Below are 24,506 nucleotides of genomic sequence, written 5' to 3' on the forward strand. Positions count from 1 at the left end.
ACTGGGTTGAAATGTGCCATGCTCTCAATTTTGCGGAAAAACGAGCAGTTTTTCCGTTGGAAAAAATTTACCGTTGGAAAAATCATCAAAATAAGACCGATGTTTTTCTGATGTTTCACCGAGTCCGGAAAGGAATCATTCCCAGATGGTTGACAAATTCCGATCTTATGACTTCATGCAGTGAAGCAAAGCTACGGTTTGTGTGGAAAGAATGCGGGCGTCCAAATTCTGAGATTATCAATAGTATAAGGGTTTCCACAAAAAGAAAGTTCTCCAAGCTTCTTCCTGTCTACGGTAAAAATCGATAATTACTCTGCTCATTTGAAACAATACCAGTACATGGTTCTTAGGTTTGTTTCTCATTCAGAAAGCCCTTCTTCAACTGTATCTCCTGTTGGTATTCCTGAAGATGAGTGGTACGCGAGTTAAGCATCCAAGATCTTTGTTCTTTATCCCTTCATAGAGCAATCCTATGAATAGACCCTAGACAATTTTCAGGCCTCTCATCTAGACGCCGATTGTGTCGTTAGAACTCCATAAAAGATGTCATTCAAAAGCTAAAATGAGATTCCTCGTTCAATGTTGATACTAAAACACGGTGCCAAACTCCTCACGATGATCTCTCCCATCTTATGCAGATGGTATTTACCCACAGAATAGTTCCCCATCTACTTCTGCATTCGATATATCACCACCATTTCAAAAAAAGAAAAGTCCAGACTCCAATGCTCATCTTTTCGTTTGATCACCGTCACTGTATCAATCTGTAAACTCTACAAATAACTTTTTTTAAGAGAGCTCAAAGAAATGTATTATGCCCCTCCACATCAGTTCAGTTCTAAGTGATGGTTCTGGAGTAAGACTTGTCCTAGCTGGATATGATTTTAAACGCACCTTCGACTTACTTGTACACGCAGCTGTGCTTTGAAATCTGCTAAGCACGGAAAAATCCTATTGTCACCTGTTCTCTTCGAACTTGTATTCCAGACCGGAAGACATTCCGTCTGAAGCTACCACCTGATAAGGACATGGAACTCGTTCTTTTTTTTTTTACATTTGTTCCAGTTAATTTGAATGGTTATTTTGTTCTAGTTATTTGATTTGTTCCAATCAAGAAGGAAGGGGGCCCGTCAAGGAGCAGTCACGTCACCCACTTTGTTCATTAACTATGTTATCGACGTTCAAGATCTTTGTCCATCTTCGTTGATTTCGTCCTAGATCAACCGGTTTTTGGTATACAATGCTGACACTGAATACTAGCCAGACTCGCCTAAAGATCGCATAAATTTTCCGAACTCTTCAAGCTGAATACCAGAAAATTGGATTACAACTCAAATCTGCGAAGTCCGATATCATCCTTTTTGAGTTGACTCAATTTCTTTTATATCTCTTGAGAATAATTGTGTTCATCCAGTTGACCACCTTGTTTTTTTTAGCCTCTTCATAGGTTTCGCTATCCACCACACCTGTAAGCTTCTTCAAGATCAGCTAAAACGTCAAACTTAGCATCTTACGCCTCTATTATAACATGTTAACTTCGGTTTAACTGGATGCTTTTTGCTAGCCTTTATAATGCCTTCCTCATATTATTCACGCCACCGTCTTTTGGAAACTGTTAGCAAAAACTGATCATCTCAAAATAAGACCGATGTTTTTCTGATGTTGCATCGACTTCCCCTGACTCCGTAGTACAGGAAATCACAAACTTTTACTAAATTGAAGTTAACAAACCCCCAAATTCTCAGTTGCTAGACGAATTTCAAAACATAATCGTAAAATTGAGCTTCACCAAAATGAATGAGTCCGAGTAAAATAAAGAAGTCATTTTCTTTGTGTTGTTGCTTGTAATTTATGTTTTTTTGTGATTTTTTCTTTTATTTTAATCCGTCTCATTGTCTATTTTTATGACGTTCACCAATAAACGAATAATAATGATAAAATTAATCAAATCTAATAAGCACAATACCTTAAGAAAATGTTGTTAAGATCATCGTTAAGTTTAAGAAGAACTCCAGTTAGATCTTCATTAGCAACTCGATTTACTAGGCCAATCAGGCGACGTTGCATTTGACGACACGTACCATAAAGTCCCTGAAAAAATAAAATACATATGGCAGATGGAACCATAAATTCCAAAACTTGTAACACAGTAAAGAAGGCACTTGATGAGAAGTTAAATAAGTCTTTGGAGAAACTACCCTTATCTGTTGTCTTTTATAATTCAACAACTGTCTCCCAGCCTGTAAACCTCTAGCAGACCTATTTTTTTCCAAGCCCAAAAATAACACTTAATTTTTTCAGTTAGCTTTTAATCACTTTTTTTTCTAGAAGATAAATACAAAAAAAGTGAAAGGAAGGCTGTTGTAAACCATCTATTGGTATTACAACACATACCAACAAATCAAAAGAGCTATCCCCAGGACACAATATATTTTGATTTCATATACCACAACAGTACAGTGTGAACAGCGCATCGTTTTTTTTTGTTGTTGTTCCGTAGTTATAGGCCAGTTGTAACAATACATCTCAACTTACTATTAATGGCATCCTGTGCACAAAAAACGTTTCACCCATACCGGTGGCTCTATTTTTATCCATTAAAATGTCCACAGTAATGAACCATCAGAGAATTTGAAACCATTGCGTCTTCCACACTACGCAAGTACTATTTTACTGAATAATAATGGCATGACCTTTCATGCATTAGCATCATGGCCAAGCTCAAATTCACAGTTCAGTAGCAATGCTTACCGCCTGCAACTGAAAACTGTTCCCTACTACCTTTTGCCGCTACAGTCAAGCGAAAACCACACCACAAGATTTAAGCTTGAGCCAGTGCACCTCAGAAATATTCGTCTCAGTGGTTCATTCGTTCCGTTTTTTTCTAGTTAAGTGATAAATCGTACTTAGTGCTTAGCATGTTGTAAAAGGTAGAGTAAATTAGTTGCAGCACTAGCCATAACTACAATAGCTATTTTTATTAAATGATTCTTGTAAACATGTGATTCAACACTGTATTGTATTTTATCTAAAACATCAAACACAAGAAACAAGGCTTAGAAAATGATGATACCAAAGATGCAGGTGATACCAAAGATGCAGGTTCTAACATTCTATTGATTTTTTTAATAAGAGATTTTTTGTGTTTTAATACGTTCTTTTAATATTCTTTCAATTAACATATTCTTTTAATATTCTATATTAAATTCTATATTCTAATACTAAATATTATTTTAATAAGAATATTCCGTAGACAATTCGAGCTTTGCTCGTCAACTCCAAAAGGGATCTACGAACAACAGTTTCGTATTTCCTTAAAAAATCATCGATAAACAGCTGTATGGCGTTACTATATTAGATGCAAGCGACAGTAAAATGGTATTTTGAACAAACACGAATAATAAAAACAAATTATCTAGCAATTTATCCAATTGAAACAGCAGGGCCGGCAGCTTTAAATGGTATATTTAACTAAAAAAGGGTTATTTTTCCCACAAGTTTCCATCACAAATCATTGATTTCCAGCATACCGAACCATTTCAAAACCAGGAACCCTTCCAGAACCACGAAATATTACAAAACTGCAGTACCACGAACTTTTCGAGCAGAGGTAAAATGCATACATACTTAACGTGCAAAAGCTTTTATATCTTTGAAGCGGAAGTGGTAATCCTAATAACGTTAAAAGATCAGATATCCTCAGTATTCAACTGCATGAGGTCCCTAATAACATTATCCCTATCGACGGTAATCGTAATAACGTTAAAAGATAAGATATCCTCAGTATTCACCTGTATCAGCTCCCTAATAACGATAATCCTAATAACGTTAAAAGATAAGGTATCCTTAATGTTCACCTGCATGAGGTCCCTAATAACATTATACCTATCAACGGTAATCGTAATAACTTTAAAAGATAAGACATCCTTAGTATTCACCTGTATCAGCTCCCTAATAATGATAACCTTAATAACGTTAAAATATAAGGTATCCTTAATATTCACCTGCATCATCCTTAACGCTCCCTAATAGCGTTATCCCTAATAAAGGTAATCATAATAACCTTAAAAGATAAGGTATCCTTAATATTCACCTGCATCAGCTCCCAGTCTTCTGCAGACTCTTTTCCTGGTTCAAGGGATTGAAGCATATCTGAGAAAACAGTGATGTTTGTTTCAACAGCGTCAAGTTCTTTTCTTAGTTTTGCGGCAGCTTCAACTGAAAGGGTGACGGGCCCTGGAGTAGGAGATGGTTCAGGCATTTGTCTAGCCGGGGACGCTGGGCTTGGCTTTGATGGTGGCGTCACGGGTTGCACTGTCTGAAATAAAGATTAAAACTGAAAAAATGACAATTTGCTGCAATAACAAGACGGTAAGTTGCAAAACTCAAATCTTATACAAAAGAAGAAGTACATTAAAACTACACATTAAACTTCAAAGTGACTTCATTTTCAATCCCCGAGATACTTAGAAGGAAGTGTGACAAACTAATTATTTTTTATTCAGATCATTTAAATAAATGTAATGATGAATTATTTAAATAAACAATTAATATTCAAATAAAATCTGAGCTATTAAGTGCATTGTAGTTGCTAGACTTATCTCTGCACGTCTTGAAGAAAAAAGAGGAATCATTCAGTTCTAACAATTCACTTTTGGGTACAGAGGACGGACATCCTCCTTCGACAAACAAGTAGCGATAGTTAGAGTCAAAGAGTTTGTGGTAATGAACTGTAAGTAAAGAGTGACCAATCCCGTGAGAAACGGAAACACAATAAAAAGTAATTTTGATAACATTATAAACATCCAAAGAACCTGATTTACATGACGATAAATAAAAGTTCAAATAGGGATAAAATCCTTTTAATAGACAGTGATGATGATAACAGTGATAGAAGTTCACAAAAATACCAGATATTTCGGTCACTGCATGTGTGACCAAAATATCTGGTATTTTTGTGAATTTCTATCACTGTCTATTAAAAGGATTTTTATCCCTATTTGAACTTTTATTTATCCTCATGGAAAGGCAAGTATGGTCTCCAAAATTATCTGATTTACATGCTTATGCCAAACAGGTCAAATTCATTAAATTTAAATCTATCAATCTAAACTAAATAGCATAACAAAATTTGCATCACCGATGGCATTTTTGAATGACCAGATCGAACCAGAGTTCGTAGAATAGAGTAAAAAACGTCTCATTGGACTAAGTTTTGCGACTTTTCATGTAATAAAAGAGATTGTGCTACAACTAAAGTGGTGATTTTCCATTTTGAGGCGCAAAACGCTAATATATATATATATATATATATATATATATATATATATATATATATATATATATATATATATATATATATATATATATATATATATATATATATATATATATATATATATATATATATATGTATATGTATAAATATCAAGGGCGGATCCAGGATTTTTTTTTCGGGGGGGGGGGGGGGTACTAATTTTTTACTTTTTCGGGTTTTTTTTTTACTAATTTTTGACTCAGTTTTCGACTAATTTTACTGAATATATATATATATATATATATATATATATATATATATATATATATATATATATATATATATATATATATATATATATATATATATATATATATAGATTTATTCAAATAAAGCTGGGAAAATAGCACTTTAAGTTATTCAGAATTATTTAGGTTTCCTTTTTAGGTGAGAGGCTTGCTACTTGCCCCTTTCAAAAAGACCAGCAATCGAAATGTCGAATCGACGCCCTATGCACTAGGAATGGCTCTGGAGGATCTTATTTTATTTTTTTTCTTTTATTTAAGTTTCCAGACCTTTTTTTACGACCTGTAAAAACAAAACTAAAGGACAATTTTATGAAAAATTAACATTTTTGAGAAAAATTATCACACAAGAAGAAGAAGAAAAGCAGTTACAAACTAATCGGTTTCCGGTTGGTGAGAGGGATACAGCGAGGATCAGGAGTATCAACGTAAAACGTGAGACTGAGTCAGATACAAGACCCGTAGTACTTTTTATCTATATCTAAACAAACAACAGACCGCACCCAAGTCCTTAAAATATATGCATATATACTAACCCTCTTAGGCGTTGTTATAGGAACCATTGCGTCAAGATCCATTGGCGGAAATTCAATACCTTTTGCAATCAATTCATTGTATACCTGAAAATTAGAACAGAATAAAGCAACGTGTATCACTAAACTCGCAACTTCAGGTAGGATTTGCAGCTTAACAGATTGAGAGTAGACTTTGATATTCATTGACATTTATAGTCAAAATGTTAAGAGACAGGGGTTAAACTATCTATAGTAGGTTGACATATAAACAAGTCCGAATGTAGGCTTAAATATCAAAATTTCAGTGCAATTTAAAATATGTTCTTGGAAAATTTTGAAAAAAAGGATCCTTGATACTTCTAGAAATAGAAACCTCCTACCTTTTTTTCTGAGCTTTTTTTTCACCGAGGAAGGTTGAGCGGAGGCCTTCACCGAAAGATTTGTGTTCTTCTTTTTCTCAAAGACTGCTGAATCACCGCGTTCTCTTTATTGTTTTATGTTTTCACGGTCTCTTGTTATTTTTTTGAAAGTTTCAGGAAATGTGATTTAATGGAAATAAGCTGGACAAATAATGGCAGGAGATGGCCAAGTAACTGTTGTCTCCGATACCCAAAGCCACACACATTTGTCACATTTCCATGCACTTATGTTTGGGCGGTGGGTAAAAAAGCTGACTCGGGGATCAATCTTTGCCCTTAACAACCCTGATGATCAAAAGGAAGGGACTTATTGAAACTGATCTACACGGCAGCGTTGGACTAAAAATTCCCCTATTAGTTTGTTTCTTTCTTTGGCGAGTTTTCTTTTTTTCGAGAAGCATATTCTTCATCTTTAGACACTAGCCCTCAAGATCTTAAACTTTACGTCAGTTTTTTTCTCTTTGTCATTTCTCTACGCCTCCAAAGTTTTTTCATATATGATATGTTTTTTCATAAATGATTGATATGTTCCATCCATCATTGAAAATTTAAGAAGCATAAAATTATGTAAAGCATATTCTATCATGTATTCAAACAAGAGTTTATTCGTCGTCTATTTTGTCTATTACTACTTTATAAACAACCTTGTAAATAAAATGATACAAGTAAGATGACAGAGTAGAGCTCAACAATCGAACCCTTATTATAAAAATTCTTAGTAAGAAAAAATATTCCATACCTCTACAACACCTTTTGTATCTGGTTGATTTCGAAACGCATCCGCCCAAGTCTGGATTAGACTTAGAATCTTTTCTTGAACCGCAACGGGTGGGTCATTTTTGGGCCCTAAAGGAACAGACAAAATTAAAGAAAAAAGTCATCCGTTAATATAGCGTATTATCCATATGACCGACTGTATGACAAACAACAAGTTTTTAAAAAATGGGATCCCATCCCACTTACCAGAGCAACAAAGAAAGATTGAGATGGCTAAGACACGTTTTACAGATGAAGGATAACAGGTTGCCAAAAGTTGTTCTTTTTTGCCATCGATTACGGGTCAAACGAACGGCAGATCGTCCCCGAATGGGGTGAAAAGATCTATAAGGAAGGATTTAAAGGGGAGGGCGTAAAGAGTAAAGCTTTAAAAACATAGAGGTGGAGGAGTGTACGCAGCTGTGTTGGCCTCAGGCCAACACATTGACAAATATGGTGAAAAGTCCATTTTCAGCGTTTCTGAATTGAACTTACTTAACCAGATCATTTCTTTCCTTCTCAAAAGGGTCTAAAAGCATCTCAAACGTGAAAAAAACAAACAAAACGTCAACGATTTATCAGAGCCTAGTACTAAACCAATATTTGACGATCAACCAAAATTACATTATCCACTTTGGAAATTCCATTTTAGAAGCTCAATGTCAACCTCCAAGTGCAGCAAAAATGGCGAATGGTAACCTAAAGCTAGACTACTAAAATTAAAAAAGCAGGAGAAAGACCCTGAAATTCAAAGAAAAAAAATAAAAAATATTACACAAACAAAAACGAAACGGTGTTATTAGCCAAAGTGCAAGAAAAACAAAATAATAAAAGCTAATAGGGAGAATCCAATTAGTTGCGGACTTTTAGAAAAAAAATCAATTGAAAAACGCCTTTCTTTTGGTATTTTGATTGAAAAAATGTCAATTACGTTTACCCCCCCCCCTATATTTTCGTAAATTGTCGCCATCATTCTTTAATTAAACTTAGAAAAAAACATATCAATTTTTTCTGTGCTTGAAAATATCATTAGCACTTGCCACTATGCTTACATTTATAATTATGTTAGTATACCAATTTACTTCTAGTCCAGTAAAACTACGAAAAAAAAAGGCCAAACATTGGTATTTGAGCAACAGAAATGTTTTTAGTACCAAAATGTTCAGAAAATTTGCTTAATAGCATTTCTAAAACCGACCAGAATCAACCCTGCAGAAATATCCCTTTTTCAGGTAAAAGAGGGAAAAAAGGGGGGGATCTCAAATTAAAATTTTTGCAATATTTTCTGGATTGAAAGGTTCTTTCCTACTAATTCGAGTCCAGGGAGATCGAAAATGAAATCAGAATTAGTAAATTCGGTCACTTAGTATCTTATATCCACCGAACAAGGTCAGAAGGGGGATGACGGGAGGGTGAAGAATTAGAATATTAATTTGTATAGAATTTATTCGACTAAAAGGTCGTTTTCTATTAATTCATGTCTGCAGAGACCAAAAAAGGCATCAGAATTGACCATTTTGTACCCGATTTCCACCCTAGGTGAGGTCAAAAGGGGTAAAGATACCATTTGTGGTATTATAATAATATAATACGTAATTGAAAAAAAAATATATAATGTGAAATGTCATTTTCCTATTAATTCAAGCCCAGGAAGACCAAAAATGGCATTCAGAAATAGAAAATTCCATTACTTAATATCCCATTTCCCCATTATATTATAAGTTATTCTTGTGAGGCCCAGCTACGAAAAATAAAAGTTAGTAGGGTTATTTCAGGAGTTTGAATAATTTCTTTGTCTTTAAAAGAAAATCTGTCCTCGGATGGCTCATATTCTCCAAGGATAAGAATATTGTCTGCGAACCAAGATTAGAATATTGGCTGCTACAGTGATCAAGTATAGTCTGGAAGCATGGGCGCTGCGAAAGACGGAGGATGATTCGCTAGATGTTATCCAGAGAAATTTCCTACAGATTATTTTATGTGCCCCTCTGACTGACCTTATCTCTAACAGTAAGCTATAGTTCAATTCCACTTCGTAGGAATATAATGATAAAAAGCTTGAGATGGCTAGGACACATTCTGCAGATGATGGATGACAAATTGCCAAAAATCGTCCTTTTCAGCCACTTATCTAGGGCAAAACGAGAAGCAGGTTGTCCCTGAATAGGGTGGGAGGCTAGGACACATTCTGCAGATGAAGGAAGACTGATTACCAAAGGTCGTCCTTGTCAGCAACCTATCTAAGGTAAAACGAAAAGCAGGCTGTCCCCAAATGGGGTGGGAGGACATTGCAAAGAAAAATTTCATGGATATGGGAACTTCTTGGGACCAATAGTTCTTGGGGTCCAATAGTTGGTACTGAATTATCAGGAATATGGAAGGTAAATCTTGAAAATCGTTTAAATTTATTTCTAATGTGAACTTTTAATGATACTTTGATTTTATGATTATATCTTTTTTGGACAAGCAAGTTATGTCCTTTAGGTGAAACATCAGGAAATTGTGATATTTGTTTTTCCGAATGTAGTTTTTCTTCTTCTTATTTTCTATTCAAAAACAATTCCAAATGTTTAAAGAATATTGAGTAGAAAGTAATATTAAAAGGAGTTTGGTACCTATGATCTTTGGACTCAGAATATGGCTTATACATTAAAAAATTAAACAACTCTGAGATTCACTTCTTATTACTCTTTAGCAGTGATAGTCCGGGTAAAAAATAATAAATTCTACAAGTCTAAGTCAGTAGGTTATTTATAAATTGCCAACTCCATAATCCTATTTTTGAGCAAACTCAAAAAATTTAGAATTCAGATCTACTTAGATAATTCAAACATTGATTAATGAATACAGGAACGGCAGCTTAAAGAACCGTGGACCTTAAAATAAAGAAATTCCCCCCCCCCTTGGACCCATTTTACGTGAATTCATACCTGAGTACTGGGGCTTAATTTGCTATACGGCAGGGGGGGGGGGGGCAACTGCCCCTTCCCGACCCAAGTTTGCCCTATCCCCAGCTGAAACTTAGTTTCTGCAAAAAAAAAAAATCTTGTCAAAACTAAGTTAAGCCTGCATAATTCACGTATCCAGAGAAACAGGTCAGTTTTCTTTAGTATATCTTTGCCTTTATGTTAATATATGGATCATTTTTGAGTTTTCACTGCCATTTTCACTTGATTTGGGAAAATTGGGTCCAAATTTTTGGTTGGATGTTTCAAAATTATGAATTTTTAGGGCAGTGCACCGTTTTCGTCAGTGTTGCCAAGTTGAAACGTGAAAACAAATAAGCAAAATTCATTAATTAATTTTGATAACGCTTTTCGTCTGTTAAAATTCAAACATCAACAATCAATTGATTCCAAAGGTAACTCCACGCTCAAAGGAAAGCTACAGCTTCTTAAGCTCTTCGGTGCCATAAGTTTTAGGTAATTTTTTTTGCTGATTTCCCCCACATTTCTTTCTTTTTAATTTGGTGCTCGCTACTGCCAAAAATTGCATACTGCACATGGAGATCTTTTTCATTAATTAATTTAAAAAAAATTTTCCACAAAAGAAGTTTTTCAAAGAAAAGTAAAGAACTCCATTAATCAAAAAAGGAGCAAAAATAAAATCAAATAATCTACCAAGCGTGAAACTACCATAAATCAGCATCGATAAATAAATGAAACCCAAAATGAACAGAAATTACAAAAGATAACCGAGTCAGACTCAAAACGAGGAGAAATTAACATAAGTTTGGCTCAAAGCCCCTATGCCTTCCCAAGGCCAGAACATAATTTGCACTTTACTGAAAAAAATAAAAAATGAATGTGCATTGTCAGTTTAATATACATATACTGATATTTATTAATCAAAATCTTAATATTATTTGATTTATTAAAGTTATAAAAGCAAAAACATTTTATTTTTTTTCAGTAAAGTTCAAATTCTGTTCTGGGAAGGCATAGGGATTCTGAGCCCAACTTATGTTAATTTCTGCTCGTTTTGAGTTTGACTCGGTTATTTATTGTAATTTCTGCTCGTTTTCGGTTTCATTTATTTATCAATGCTGATTTGTGGGAGTTTCACGCTTGATGGATTATTTGATTTTATTGTTGCTCATTTTTTGTTTAATGGAGTTCTTTACTTTTCTTTGAAAAACTTATTTTGTGGAAAAGTTTTTTTTGATTAATTTCTATTCGTTTTATATTGACATAGTCTTTTCAGAGAAAAAGAAAATAATACTTTAAATCTTTTCGTTTTTTTAAGAATTTATAGTTTGGCCTGCTATTTGTATGTTGGAGAAAAATTTTCAGCAATTTTGAACAACAAACTCTCTCTTAAACATCTGTACACAAACACTATTGTTTAATTTAGTTTCATACATCCTCTAGTTGACCTGAAATGGAAAACTTGATACCATTCGCAGAAAATTCTGTTTACTTTCTTTGATAGTTTGGATACACTTACGCTATTTTGATTTGGTTAAATATTAAGAGCAGAAGAAGCCCCAAAAGTTTTAACATAGTACCCCCAGTCGTTCCTGGGATACTGCTGAGAAGCCTCATCGGGATTTAGCATTAACACAGTGCATTTGATTTAATCTTATGGCAACAGTTAGTATTTAAACATAAAGTCCATTGAGAGGGTGGGCGTGGGTGGGGGATTAGTTTCCCTCCAATTACTTTCGACTAATAAAAATGGCATGAACCTTTTCTATTTTCAATCTAATGAGCCCTTTCCGAAGTTTCCACGACAACTCCTTTGATATGAAGTGCCCTGGTCTAAACAACAATAACAACAACAAAAAAATACATTATATTCACATCGATCTTTACCATAAAATTGTCAAGCCTTCCAATTACTTTCAACTATTGAAAAGGGCACTAGACCTTTCGAATTCCAATCGAATGAGCCTTTTTCGAGTTTCTACGACAACGCTTCCTATAAACACCTTATATGGGCCCCAGGGTATAAATTACAACTCTTACCCTAAGGGCTGTGAGGGTGGTTGTCATCCTCTAAGACCTAGTTTCCAGAACTTTCAACTACGTTACACAAAATGGCTATCTCAAAATTTTGATTGGATGTGTCTGGGAAAATGGTGGGCGTGAGAGGGGCGTTAGTCTTTCTTCAATCACTTTCAACTATTAAAAAATGGTCTAGCCCTTTCAATTCCCAATCAAATGAGCCCTTTTGAATTTCCTACAACATAACTTTCAATAGAAAACTTAAAGAGACCCAGGGAATAAATTACAACCATAACTCCTGTGGCTGGGTGGGGGAGTTGTCATCCTCGAATTCATGATTTCATGATCTTTTTGTTGCGGTGAACAAATTGGCTACTTGAAAATTTTGATTGGATGTGTTTAGGGGAATGGTCGGCGTGAGAGAGGGATTAGTTATCGTCCAATCATTTTCAACTGTTAAAAAGGGCACTATACCTCACAATTTCAAATTTAATGAGCCCCTTTTGAAGTTTTTACGACAACTCTATCATTAAAAACCTTACATGCCCCCTGGGCATAACTTACAACCTTTGCCCTGGGGACTCTCGGGGGTTTGTCATCCTTAAATACATAATTTCCAGAACTTTCAACTACGTCGAACAAAATGCCTATCTATAAACTTTGATTGAATGTGTTTGAGGAAATACAGGGCGTGAGAGGGGGGTTAATTACTCTCCACTCACTTTCGACTATTAAAAAGGGAATTTCAATTTCCAATCAAATGAGCCCGTTTTGAAATTTCTACAATAACTTTCTATATAAACCTTATATGCCCCCAGGGCACAAATTACAACCCTTGCACTGTAAGCTCTGATGGGGTTTTTATCCTAAAAGGCCTAATTTACAGAACTTTCAACTAAGTTGAACAAAATGGATATCTCAAGATTTTGATCGGATGTGTTTGGGGAAATGGTGGGCGTGAGAGGGGGGTTAGTTGCCAATTTCAATAAAAACCTTATATGCCCCCAGGGCATAACTTACAACCCTTGCCCTGAAGAGTATGGGGAGAGTGTCCTGCTCAAAGGTATAATTTCCTGAACTTTAAACTTCGTGGAACAAAATGGCTATCAAGAAATTTTGATCAGATATGTTTTGGGAAATGGTGGGCGTGGAAGGGGTGTTTCTTGCTTCCAATTGCTTTCGACTATTAAAAAGGGCCCTAGCCATTTCAATTTCCAGTCGAATGAGTCAATTTTGAACTTCCTATGACAACGAGCTTCAGTAAAAGCCTTATATGCCCCCAGGGCATAATTTACAATCCTTGCCCTGAGGGCTGTGTCCTCCTCAAAAACATAATTTCTATCTGAAAATCCAAAACATTGAAAAAAATGGCTAATTAAAAATTTTGATTGGATGTGTTTAGAGAAAAGGTGGGCGAGAGAGGGGGGCTAGTTGCCCTCAATTCACTTTTGACTATTAAAAAAGGCAATAAACCTTTGAATTTCCAATTGAATGAGCCCTTTTTCAAGTTTCTACGACAAAGATTTCGATAAAAACTTATGTGCCCCCAGGGCAAAACTTATAACCCTTAGCCTGAAGACTGTAGGGGAGGTGTCCTGCTCAAAGATATAGTATTCTAAACTTTAACTGCGTGAAACAAAATTGCTGTCTCAAAATTTTGATTGGATGTGTTTTAGAAAATGGTGGGCGTGGAAGGGGTGTTAGTTGCCTTCCAATTACTTTCGACTATTAAAAAGGGCAAAAGCCATTTCTATTTCTAATCAAATGAACCCTTTTTGAAATTTCTACGACAACACGTTCAATAAAAACTTTATATACCCCCATGGCATAACTTACAACCCTTGTCCTGAGGGCTGTGAGGAGGTTGTCATCCTCAAAGACCTAATTTCCAGAACTTAAAAATACGTTAAACGAAATGGCTATCTCAAAATTTTGATTGGATGGGTCCGGGAAAATGATGGGCGTAGGGGGGCTAGTTGCCCTCGAATCACTTTCGGCTGTTAGAAAGGGCACTAGCCCTGTGAATTTCCAATCTAATGAGATTGTTTTGAAGTTTCTACGACAACGCCTTCTATAAAAACCTTATATGCCCCCAGGGCATACCTTAAACCCCTTGACCTGAGGGTTGTGGGGGAGTATCCTCCTCAAAAACATATTTTCTATCTAGAAATCAACTACGCTGAACAAAATGTCTATCTCAAAATTTTGATTGGATGTATTTGGGGGAATGATGGGCGTGGCTAGTTGCCCTCCAATCACTTTCGACTCTTAAAAAGGGTACTAGCTCTTCGAGTTTCCAATCGAATGAGCTTGTTTTGAAGTTTCTACGACAACACATTTTAAAACACTAATATATGCTCACAGGGCATAACTTAAAACCCTTGCCCTGAGGGTTGTTGGGGAGTGACCTCCTAAAAAAACATATTCTACACCGGTTAAACAACTATACTGAACACCCAGGCTATCTCTAAATGTTTATCGGTTGTGTGTGAGGAACTAACGGGCGGAGAAAGAGGGGCGGGCGAGTTGCCCCCCAATTAATTTTGACTATTAAAAAGGGCACTAGCCACTCCAATTTCCAATCGAATGCGCCCTTTTCGAAGTTTCTACGACAACTCCTTCGATACGAAGTGCCCGGATGGAGAAAAAACACATTGTGCCCACATCGTTCTTTACTTAGGTAGCCCGCAACCTGAATTCCTAATTTTCCCTTTTCTTTCAAGATATATACGGATGTGTAAGTTTTTGCTTAACCAATTTGAAGAATCTGCTTCTATTTTAACTATTCATGGTGCTTTAAATTTCAATTTGAAAAAAAATCATTTATCAGATTTTAAACAATTTTAAACAAATAAAAAAACGATCCTAATGCCTAACCCGTTTATTTAACTTTATTTTAGATCTTTTTCTAAGCAAAGCTAAGCTCATATCATCTAAGCCTGCTTGTTTGTTTGTCCATATTTAGCAAAAAATTCAGGCTTGAAAACAGGAGGCATGAGAGTTTAGAGGTGGTCACAGAATCGAGTGCACTAATTAATTTTCTTCAAAATATTTTTCGCGAAAAAGATTAGAACGGTCTCATCTCTTAACCATCTATTAACGTTTAAAAGCAAACAATTTGAGGCTGAATCGACACAGGATAATTATTCAAAGGAACTTCTAAAAAGAACTTACCAATAACCTTAATAAGCTCTTGAACAAAATCTTTAGAGCAAACAAGAACATGAAAACGTCTGTCACAGTTTTTAACGCAGGTTTCCAATAACTAGAAAAACAAAAATGTTGCTTGTAACAATACAAAATTGAACTCATGAAATAGACAGAAAGTTACGTACGGCATCAAATTAACTCTTCAGGAGGGATATAGTTAAAATTTACTTATACAGAAACTAAACTGTATGTTTCAGTGCATCGATAAGAAAAACTGTTGCTGGAATAGGGCTTGCCACGACATTTGATAAAGTTAAAAATAATCAACAACGGTATATCTATGTCTTATATTCCAAAAAATGTTATCAACACAAAAACAAAATAACAGTGAAAAAAACAAACAAATAAAAACGCAAACAAACAAAGGCTTAAAAATAAAAAAAGCTTTCTTGACTAAAATAGGCACGGGAATAAAGCTCCTCTAATTGAGGAAAGGATGTAAGGACTGTCATATATCCAAAAGGAAAATAAAAGCTGTAGTCTAGGGGCTCCCAAGCTAAAGGGGCCTCATTTTTTTATACACGGTACCATATCTATCCCTTGAAATCTGAAAATATTAAGAGGATGTTGCACAATGGGATAATTCACTAAGCTTCCTATAAAATTTTCAATTAAAGTAAGGAAGCTCAGGAATTTGGAAATAAAATATAAAAAATAGTCCTCATTCAAGCAGCTTACTTGAGATTAGTTATTTCAGAAGGTAATCTTTTCTTATGAATATGCTGGGAAAGCATTGTAGTTTTCATCAACTTAACAACTGAACTTATAATTTAGTAGGAAACAGCCAGAGCTTAGTAAAATATAGAATTAAAAAGTTGCAAAAAACCGTTTACATGTACAATTTTTAGTATTCATCGCATTTTAGCAGGGGGAGGGGATAGAGACTGGGGGGATGCAATTACTGCTTTTTGTGCTTCATAGCAAATAACGTGTCCTCAACAAAGTGTTGACTACATTTTTTTTTATATTTTTTTCATTATACAATTTCTAACTGCATTCCAAAAAACTACATTCCACATTCTTCAACAAGACATGATCCCTACAAGAGTTGCCGTAAAGATAATTCCAAATTCCTCATCAATCCAAAACTTGAAACACCGACTTGAAGGTTCATGGTTTCATAAACCCCAGTAAGGAATTCAAAAGTTGGAAGCTCATATACTCAACTTCACGCATAAATGTGTTTTGCGAGCTTTCCTTGCTTTGCTTTTATGTTATTTTTATGTAGTTTTTTTATTGTTTTTATGTTGCGCTATATATATATATATATATATATATATATATATATATATATATATATATATATATATATATATATATATATATATATATATATATATATATATATATATATATATATATATATATATATATATATATATATATATATATATATATATATATATATATATATATATATATGTGTGTGTTTCACAAACAGGAATAAACCAATAAACTTGAATTGAGCAAACGGCAATGAATCAAAATAACAAACCGTGAGAGTTAGCAAGACAGCATTATTATTTCTCCCAGCATTCTGTTGCAAGCGCTTTTTAATGGCACGAACTGCATCTTTAGGACCATCTTCTTTGGCATTGATTAAATCACAAACTTCTATATTTTTGGCCCAGTCTTCAGATGGCAAAGAACTGTCAGTTGCTTCCTCTGAAACAAATCAAATGGCAAAATAAATTAGTTGCAATACTTTGTACCTTCACATAAGGGGAAGCTAGTGGTTGATATCTCTTTTTAGGGGTTTACAATAACCCATAGTAAATTTCAAAGCAAAAACAAATCTTAAAACGCAAATGAGCCTAAAACCCCAGTTTTTCAAAGCTACATAGACCCTACACTAGGAAACCATGCTGGAAACTCCTTGAGATTTTGTCAGTGTGTCTCGTAGAGTGGAATCATGAATATTTAGTAAACACTTTTCGTGACATCATGGTTGCAGCAGCAGCTAGAACCTTACATAGAGCATACCACAAGCCATACAACTGTAATTTTCAAAATATATTTATAAGGAAACTGTCTGCTTGAAAAAATTTCTAAATTGAAACAGATTTTCCCCAGATCAACTGCAATGTCATTTGTAATTATGAAAATACGTTTTTTGGGAAAAGAGACAAGACCCCCCTCCCCTAACCGGCGGCTTCAATTGACAAAAATGAAAAAAGAGGCAAAAAATAGTTTTTTTTATCGGATGGAGGGGTCGTGTTTCTTATTTTTTTCGACAAAAATATAAAACAAGGCATTTTCCAATAAAAAAATAAGGAAAAAAAAATGTATTTTTCAAAAGCAGAGGGGAACGCAGTAAAAAATGGCCTTAGACCATTGATACAACTACATGCATCCTCCCCCGAAGAATTGGTGGCATATTGAAATAAGTGGAACAACACCGATGTCTTAGGGTTTCTCTTTTGTTTCTTTTTTCTTTCTTATTTATCTCCAGTGGTACCAGTTTTCTAAAATATTATAAGAAAATGGGCTTATTCAAAAACTAATAATTACATCTATGCACAATTTATGAATTTGTCCTGATAGCATCACTTTAAGTGTCATACGCCACCATATGGCACTTCATGGGGTCACCTCTAGTAGAGTAAAGAAGGTAAAAAAAAGCAGGTCAGACACTCTTTAGACAGGAATATTTGCCACAAAACAATAATTTTAGCTCAAGTAGGGTTACAAGCCAGAAAGTGGAAATTCTGAAATAGGCAATTAATTTGCCATTGCCATAAAGCCTTTACTGGCGGTTATAGATTAACAAACCACTTATTCGGAGGGGGAGAGGCAAAAATACACAGATGAGCATGGATAAATTATACAAAAAAATATTAAAATATGGAAAAGAGGTCTAAGACATTCCTCTTCGCCATTCGACTAAGCAAACTTCATTACTGGGCAAAGGTAAAGTAGGACATTAACCCCAATATCACCCTGGAACACCACCAGCACGTACAGAGAGCAGACTTTTGTAACATCTGGAAAAAAATATTAATATTTTTTCGACAGAAATAAAGTACTAGATACAGAAACAAAAAAAATGCTCAGTCTAAACCGACTTGGAAAACTTTGGTGGCTACCCAAGATGGTAAAGGTGAAGAATATGGCAATGGATTTTAATCCCTACTGGCGATCCTGATCTCCGTTTCATCGCCCTTTAGTCGACTCTGGCTGAGCTTACAGTCACGTCACTGACCCCCGTCCCAAACGAAATAACCAGCGACCTTGATGTTTAGCTTAGAAAACAAGCAAAACAAGTCTCTCCTGCAGTTATACATTCCTGCCAAACAATTGCTCTTTGCTTTTCCAGGCCATGTCGACGAACGTGATTGCTCTAATATCCCTCTAGATTTTATGTGCACTGATTTTGACATTCATTTGAGGTTCAAATTTATAAAAAAAAAGCTTTAGGAAATGACAGTAGAAATAAGAAAATAAGAAAAATCAGTGGATATTCAGGACAAGTTTTGTGCCAACACAAAATGGTTCATAATTTGTAAATTTTTAGTGACTCTAAAATTTTGAATTAACGAAGCAATATATCTTCCTACTTGAAACAAGAATGAAAAACGCTTTTACAAAGATGACACATAAGCCACTTGCAACCGAAAGGGCTAATGACCTATCCTAAGACATATGCTGTTTAATTAGCTTTCAGTTTTATTAAATTACAGTAATAAGCAAGCTGGAACACAGGCAAAGTATATAAAGAAAAGTACACAAAGAACCAAAATTTTTCAAATTTTCAACAACAAAAAATTCTGGACATTAAAAATACAAAGGAACTAAATTGATAAATAAAAACAAAAACTAGTTATTGCTTCTACGCTTATGCAACACACATCTCGCCGCCTGAAAGCGGTTTTGCCGAAAATAAATTTTTTTCGTCAAAATTGAGTTGTAAACGCTATCTTGAGTAAAAAAGGTTCTCTTTCGAATTGTCTAATTGACATTGCTTTAAGACTTCTCTAAATGCCTGAATTTTGCAGTTCTCCTTTGCCGAATCGCATATTGTTTAAAGCGGTTTTGCCGAATCACATACAACATGGTCCGTTTTGTCGAAAGTTGCTGATCTGCTGAACAAAAGTTGGTTACATGGTCAGATTCAATAATAAGCGCAACGATATAAGCGACTTTTCTTCTTAATTTTGAAACAAAATCAATACTCTAGCTATTAGCCGTTCTGGCTAAGTGGACGCGCGCTGGGCTGAGAATCCGTGAATTCGGGTTCGATCCCTAGTGTGGTCAGTTTCTTAGATTGGGACGCGGGTCAGTGGTGTGGTGTGACCCTGTAAGCTTAGCCAGAGTCAACCCAGCTCTAAATGGGTACCTGGAGAAATCTGGGGAAGGTAAAACATGAAGTGTTTGCGAAAGCATAGGTTGGCTGGCCCCCGGCCCCCGATTGCACTTCCTGGCTGAAGGGCCACGAAACGGAGATCAGCACCGCCGGTTTGGACCTTAAGGGTCTAGTGCCGCATCCTTTACCTTTTTTTTACCTTTATAGCCGATTCTGAGATACAAATGTTAAAATTTTCAAATTCGTTTTACTTGGGTTTTTGGAAAAAAACCGATTCGGCAAAACCGCTGTTAGGCGACGATCTGTGAAATTATCACAAACGGACTAACCCCTGATATTGCCCTTTATTTGTACAACTATGCAAAAATAGCACTTTATTTAAAATACACCCCCCCCCTAAAAAAATAATCTTGCTTTAAAGGCCAAAAAGCCATTAACACTCTCAATAGTATTTCCCCAGCTATGGTACCAATTGATAGTTCTCAGACAATCAATAATCCATACAAGTTGACCTTGAATCAGAGGCAACGCTATAACGCTGCCTATAGTAAAGAACCATAAGGTTTGAATGATTTATAAAAAAAAATTATTTGTTTTTTTCCCAGAAGCACTTCAGATGGAGGGTGGCCATATAAACTTCAGAGGAGGTTCATTCAATTGGAAATCGAAAGTCTTTAAGAGTCAAAAGTAAACGGAGGGCAGCAAAAAACCCCAAACACACTTTTTCCTCAAATGCATCAGATCAAAATTTTGAGATATCCGTTTAGTTCAAAATAGTCCAAAGGTCAAATAGCTATCTCTCTGGGGTTGACACCCCCCAGCCTCCGGGACAAGGACTATAAGTTATGCAAGTTTCCTATTGTTAACATACAAGATTCTTATTAGAAAAGAGAGCAAGTTTGATCCTGGGTATCCAGAAAGGCTTAGGGTATTAAGGTGAAATTAAATTTTGTTCAAACTAGTCAAAAGGTCTAATAGCTATAATTCCAAGGAAGGCATGCCCCCATAGCCCCAGCGCAAGGATTATAAATTACGCAATTTGCCCATTGTTTACAAGCTGGATTTTTAATCAGAAAAATTGACAAAATTGGATTCTGGGTGCATCCGGAAAGGCTAAGGACATTTTTTCCGGAAATGCGAAATTTTTATAGTAAATCAAAATACATTATGCGCTTCCAGTGTATCAAAAAGGAGGACCTGTTATGTATTAAGAACGACTGAGGGTTTTAAGTTGAAACTTTTAAGACACGTTGAGAGGATTTATGTTGAGAGGATTTGAAAAAGTAATTGGAGGACTTTCAGCCCCCTCCCATAACGTTTTAGTTGCCATCCCACCAAAGAGATTCGATCAAAATTTTAAAATGGACATTTTGTTCAGAAAAGTCTAAAGTTCAAATAACTATGCCTACGGGGACGACATAACCAACCAAAGCTATGGAGAGGGATACCGAAGACAATAAAACACACTGTATGCAGTGCTGGTTGTCAGAAGGTCATATCATCAATATCTAAGTAACGGCTAAGGGTATTAAGTTAAAAATTTCAAGGGATGTTCAGTTGAAAATTGAACGGGAGCCAGCCCCCCTTGCCCTTTATAGATGCCCTTTTACCTCATCACTGATCAAAATTTTGAAAAAGTGATTTTGTTCATAACAGCAGAAAGATCTAGTTATTATGCCTTCGGAGATGCAATGCCTCCACAGCCCCCAGGACAAGGATTGTAAATTATGCAATTTGCCCATTTTTACATCTCCAAATAGGCAGAAACTACTAAGATAAAACTTTTAGAAAATGTTAAGAGGGATGTCGAACAAAATCAAAACACTCGCTATACGCAGGAGGGTTGTCAGAAGAACACAACAGCAATGTTTAAGGAACGGCTAAGGCTATGAAGTTGAAACTTTAAAGGTATATTGAGAGGGATGTTGAAAAAGGAACGGAGGATGACCCCCCCCCCAATCTTGTCCTTTTAGATGTCTCCCTTAATAATAATAGATATCTTAAAAAGTCAATTCATTCAAAATAGTCAGAACGTATAATAGCTATAACTCTTGGGATGGAACGCCCCCAGGACTCAGGGGACAAGGAATGTAAATTATCCAATTCGTCCATTTATAACATGCAGAATTTATTATTGCGAAAGGGGGGAATATTTGATCCTGGGTGTGTCCGAAAAGGCTATGTGTGTTGAGACAAAATTTTGGGAAATGTTGAGGGGTATGTTGAGCCATATCAAAAGAAGCTATCATCACCCAAGTTATCAAAAGGCGTATCTACAATTTACTTGAAACTTTCAGCACCACTACCACTACTACATTGCGGCTGAAAATGAGATTGGTTGCGATTGCAACTGTGACTACTTCCGACTGCGACAACTTGCAACTGTGCCTGCAATTGCTTGTAACTGCTACTACATCTACTTGTAGCTACTTTCAGGGAATGTTGAACTTTGAAACTTTAATTTTGGAAAAAAATCACTTTGATGTTGAAATAGGGGATGTGGAAAAACTTGAAACTTTGGTAATAAAAAACGAAGAGAAATTAATTATAAAAAATCCGAAAAAGAAGTTTTTGAAAGAAAAGTAAAGAGCCATATTAAGCTTAAGATAAGCAAAAATAAGTTCCTATAATAATTCAACCTCAAAACGACCAGATATTTCTATTAAAGAATAAATGGAGCCCAAAACTAACAGAAATTAAATAAACCATCATAGCAAACACAAAGACAACAAGTACTAATACAAAGGAATGCATAGATAAAAGTTCAAATAGGGATAAAATCCTTTTAATAGACAGTGATGATGATAACAGTGATAGAAAATCACAAAAAATACCATATATTTCGGTCACATATGCAGTGACCGTCATCAATAGTTTTACTACTGATGAAATATCTAGTATTTTTGTGAATTTCTATCACTGTTATCATCATCACTGTCTATTAAAAGGATTTTATCCCTATTTGAACTTTTATTTATCGTCATGGTAAGGCAGTGTGGTCTCCGAAATTATCTAAGGAATGTATAACTCTTAAAATGAATAAAAACTAAATTGAATATTCAGGTCAAACTTAAAATTAACAAAATTCACTACAAACAGGAGTTTGGCTACAGGCCCCTTCGCTCTCTTTTAACCGTAAAAGTCTAAAGCCTGCTGCGTCATTTGTGCTTTACTGAAAACAAAATATATTAAAATGTTTCCTTTTATTTTTACAACATAAAAAATATAAATATTTATTACAGTAAATTATAACCTTGAATTGTCGATCTTTCAGCAATTTATATCGTTATATATCAAATATTCAGTTTAATTTTATTAGTTCTTTCCAATAACTGTAAAAGACACATATACTTTTCCATAAAACGTAAATGACGCAATATGCTTTAGACCAGGGCTTCCTAAACTTTTTCATTCACGACCCCAATTATGATTGCAAATTTCCTGGCGACCCCATATAAAATATAATTGAAAAACAAATAAACATTTTTCGATGATTCATTCATTATGTAACAATATACATGTACACATGAAAATATATAGTTTAAAAATTCGTTTAGAAGCATACAAAAATCGAAAATAAAAATTTCACAAAAGTTGTCTTTGTTATATGTACAAAAATTGTATGCCCTATTTTTTATCAAAATTGCATTTTTTACAATAACAAAAATAAAAGAAAATTCTGACCATCTTAGTTCAATCGAATATATTCGAACGCAGTCGTTGGGTGGTAAATATTAAATTAAAATGAAAGGAAAAACTTCAGTGAGATGGATGCGCCTGTTTTTTATTGCATAACAAATTAAATCTTGGCGAATTTTTGACACTGCTAGACGTAAGACCTCTTCAACATTTTTTACTGATGAAATATATTGGGGTTTGATATGTGTTAAAGCTCAGAAAGTAACTTCACATTAATATGTGGCGTTGAATGGCAGAAAAAACATACAATGCCATATCTGCGATTGTGAAGAATTCAGTTCTAGTTCTGATCCAGAATTCAGACACGGGCTTTTTTGGAAATTGTAGTTTTAAGTTTGAATTGCTGGAAAGCTCAGCAGATTCCTCTTGAGCTTCAAGCGGTATGTGACTCAGTTAAATCAATACAAAACGGATTTTGAATCCAAGCTATCTTTTTGAAATCAATATTTAATATAAAATATGTACAGAACTAGGTTTCTAGCGCTTTTAAGGGATCTACAATAACTTTTACTGGATTATAAAATTGTCGACACTGGAAAATATTTCAAAGGTTTTTTTCCTATCCTATCTTTTCAAATTTTAATCCTTTTAATAAAACTTTCAATTTTATATTAGAAGTAAATATATCGCAAATTTTTCCTTGAAGATGCAAGTTGAGGTCGTTTAATTTCGCAAAGATATCCGACAAATAACACAACTTGAATAGCCATAAGTCGTTTTGAAGAAAAGCAGCAAGTTCACTTTTTTGTTCGGTTAAGAATATTTCAATTCCGTCTTTTAATAATAAAAATAATAATCTTCTTAAACTTTGACCTCTTGACAACCATCTTACTTCTGCATGTAATAATAAAGTTGTATAGACGGAATCCATATCCTTACATGGATTTGAAAACAAGTGACTGTTAAGGGCATGGCTCTTAATAAAATTTATTATCTTAACAGCATTCTGAAGCACATCGTTCAATTATGATAATAATTTTTTTGCTGCAAGGGCCTCTCCGTGAATAAGGCAGTGAGTAAAAATTATATGGTCATAATGAGTAGCTTGAAAAAAGGATTTGAAACCAATGTTTTGGCCGTCATCGCCCTTGCACCA

At 34.8% G+C, this 24,506-nt stretch overlaps 1 protein-coding gene across 4 annotated transcripts in view; it reads right to left on the reverse strand.

The window, feature by feature from the left end:
* LOC148940121 (TOM1-like protein 2) overlaps positions 1–24,506 on the reverse strand; it is a 95,726-nt gene that overhangs the window by 47,638 nt on the left and 23,582 nt on the right. For all 4 annotated transcript variants that reach the window (XM_089106395.1, XM_089106393.1, XM_089106394.1 and 1 more), the window contains exons 2-7: positions 16,904–17,073; positions 15,373–15,463; positions 7,236–7,342; positions 6,099–6,182; positions 4,094–4,318; positions 1,967–2,091 (exon numbers count right to left, since the gene is read on the reverse strand). In XM_089106395.1, the coding sequence (XP_088962521.1) occupies positions 1,967–2,091; positions 4,094–4,318; positions 6,099–6,182; positions 7,236–7,342; positions 15,373–15,463; positions 16,904–17,073 (802 nt within the window). The remainder of the gene's footprint in view (positions 1–1,966; positions 2,092–4,093; positions 4,319–6,098; positions 6,183–7,235; positions 7,343–15,372; positions 15,464–16,903; positions 17,074–24,506) is intronic.

The sequence above is a fragment of the Artemia sp. Qi Xiang Cuo genome, chromosome 20 (assembly GCF_049724085.1).
Source record: "Artemia sp. Qi Xiang Cuo chromosome 20, ASM4972408v1, whole genome shotgun sequence".
NCBI classification, from domain to species: domain Eukaryota; kingdom Metazoa; phylum Arthropoda; class Branchiopoda; order Anostraca; family Artemiidae; genus Artemia; species Artemia sp. Qi Xiang Cuo.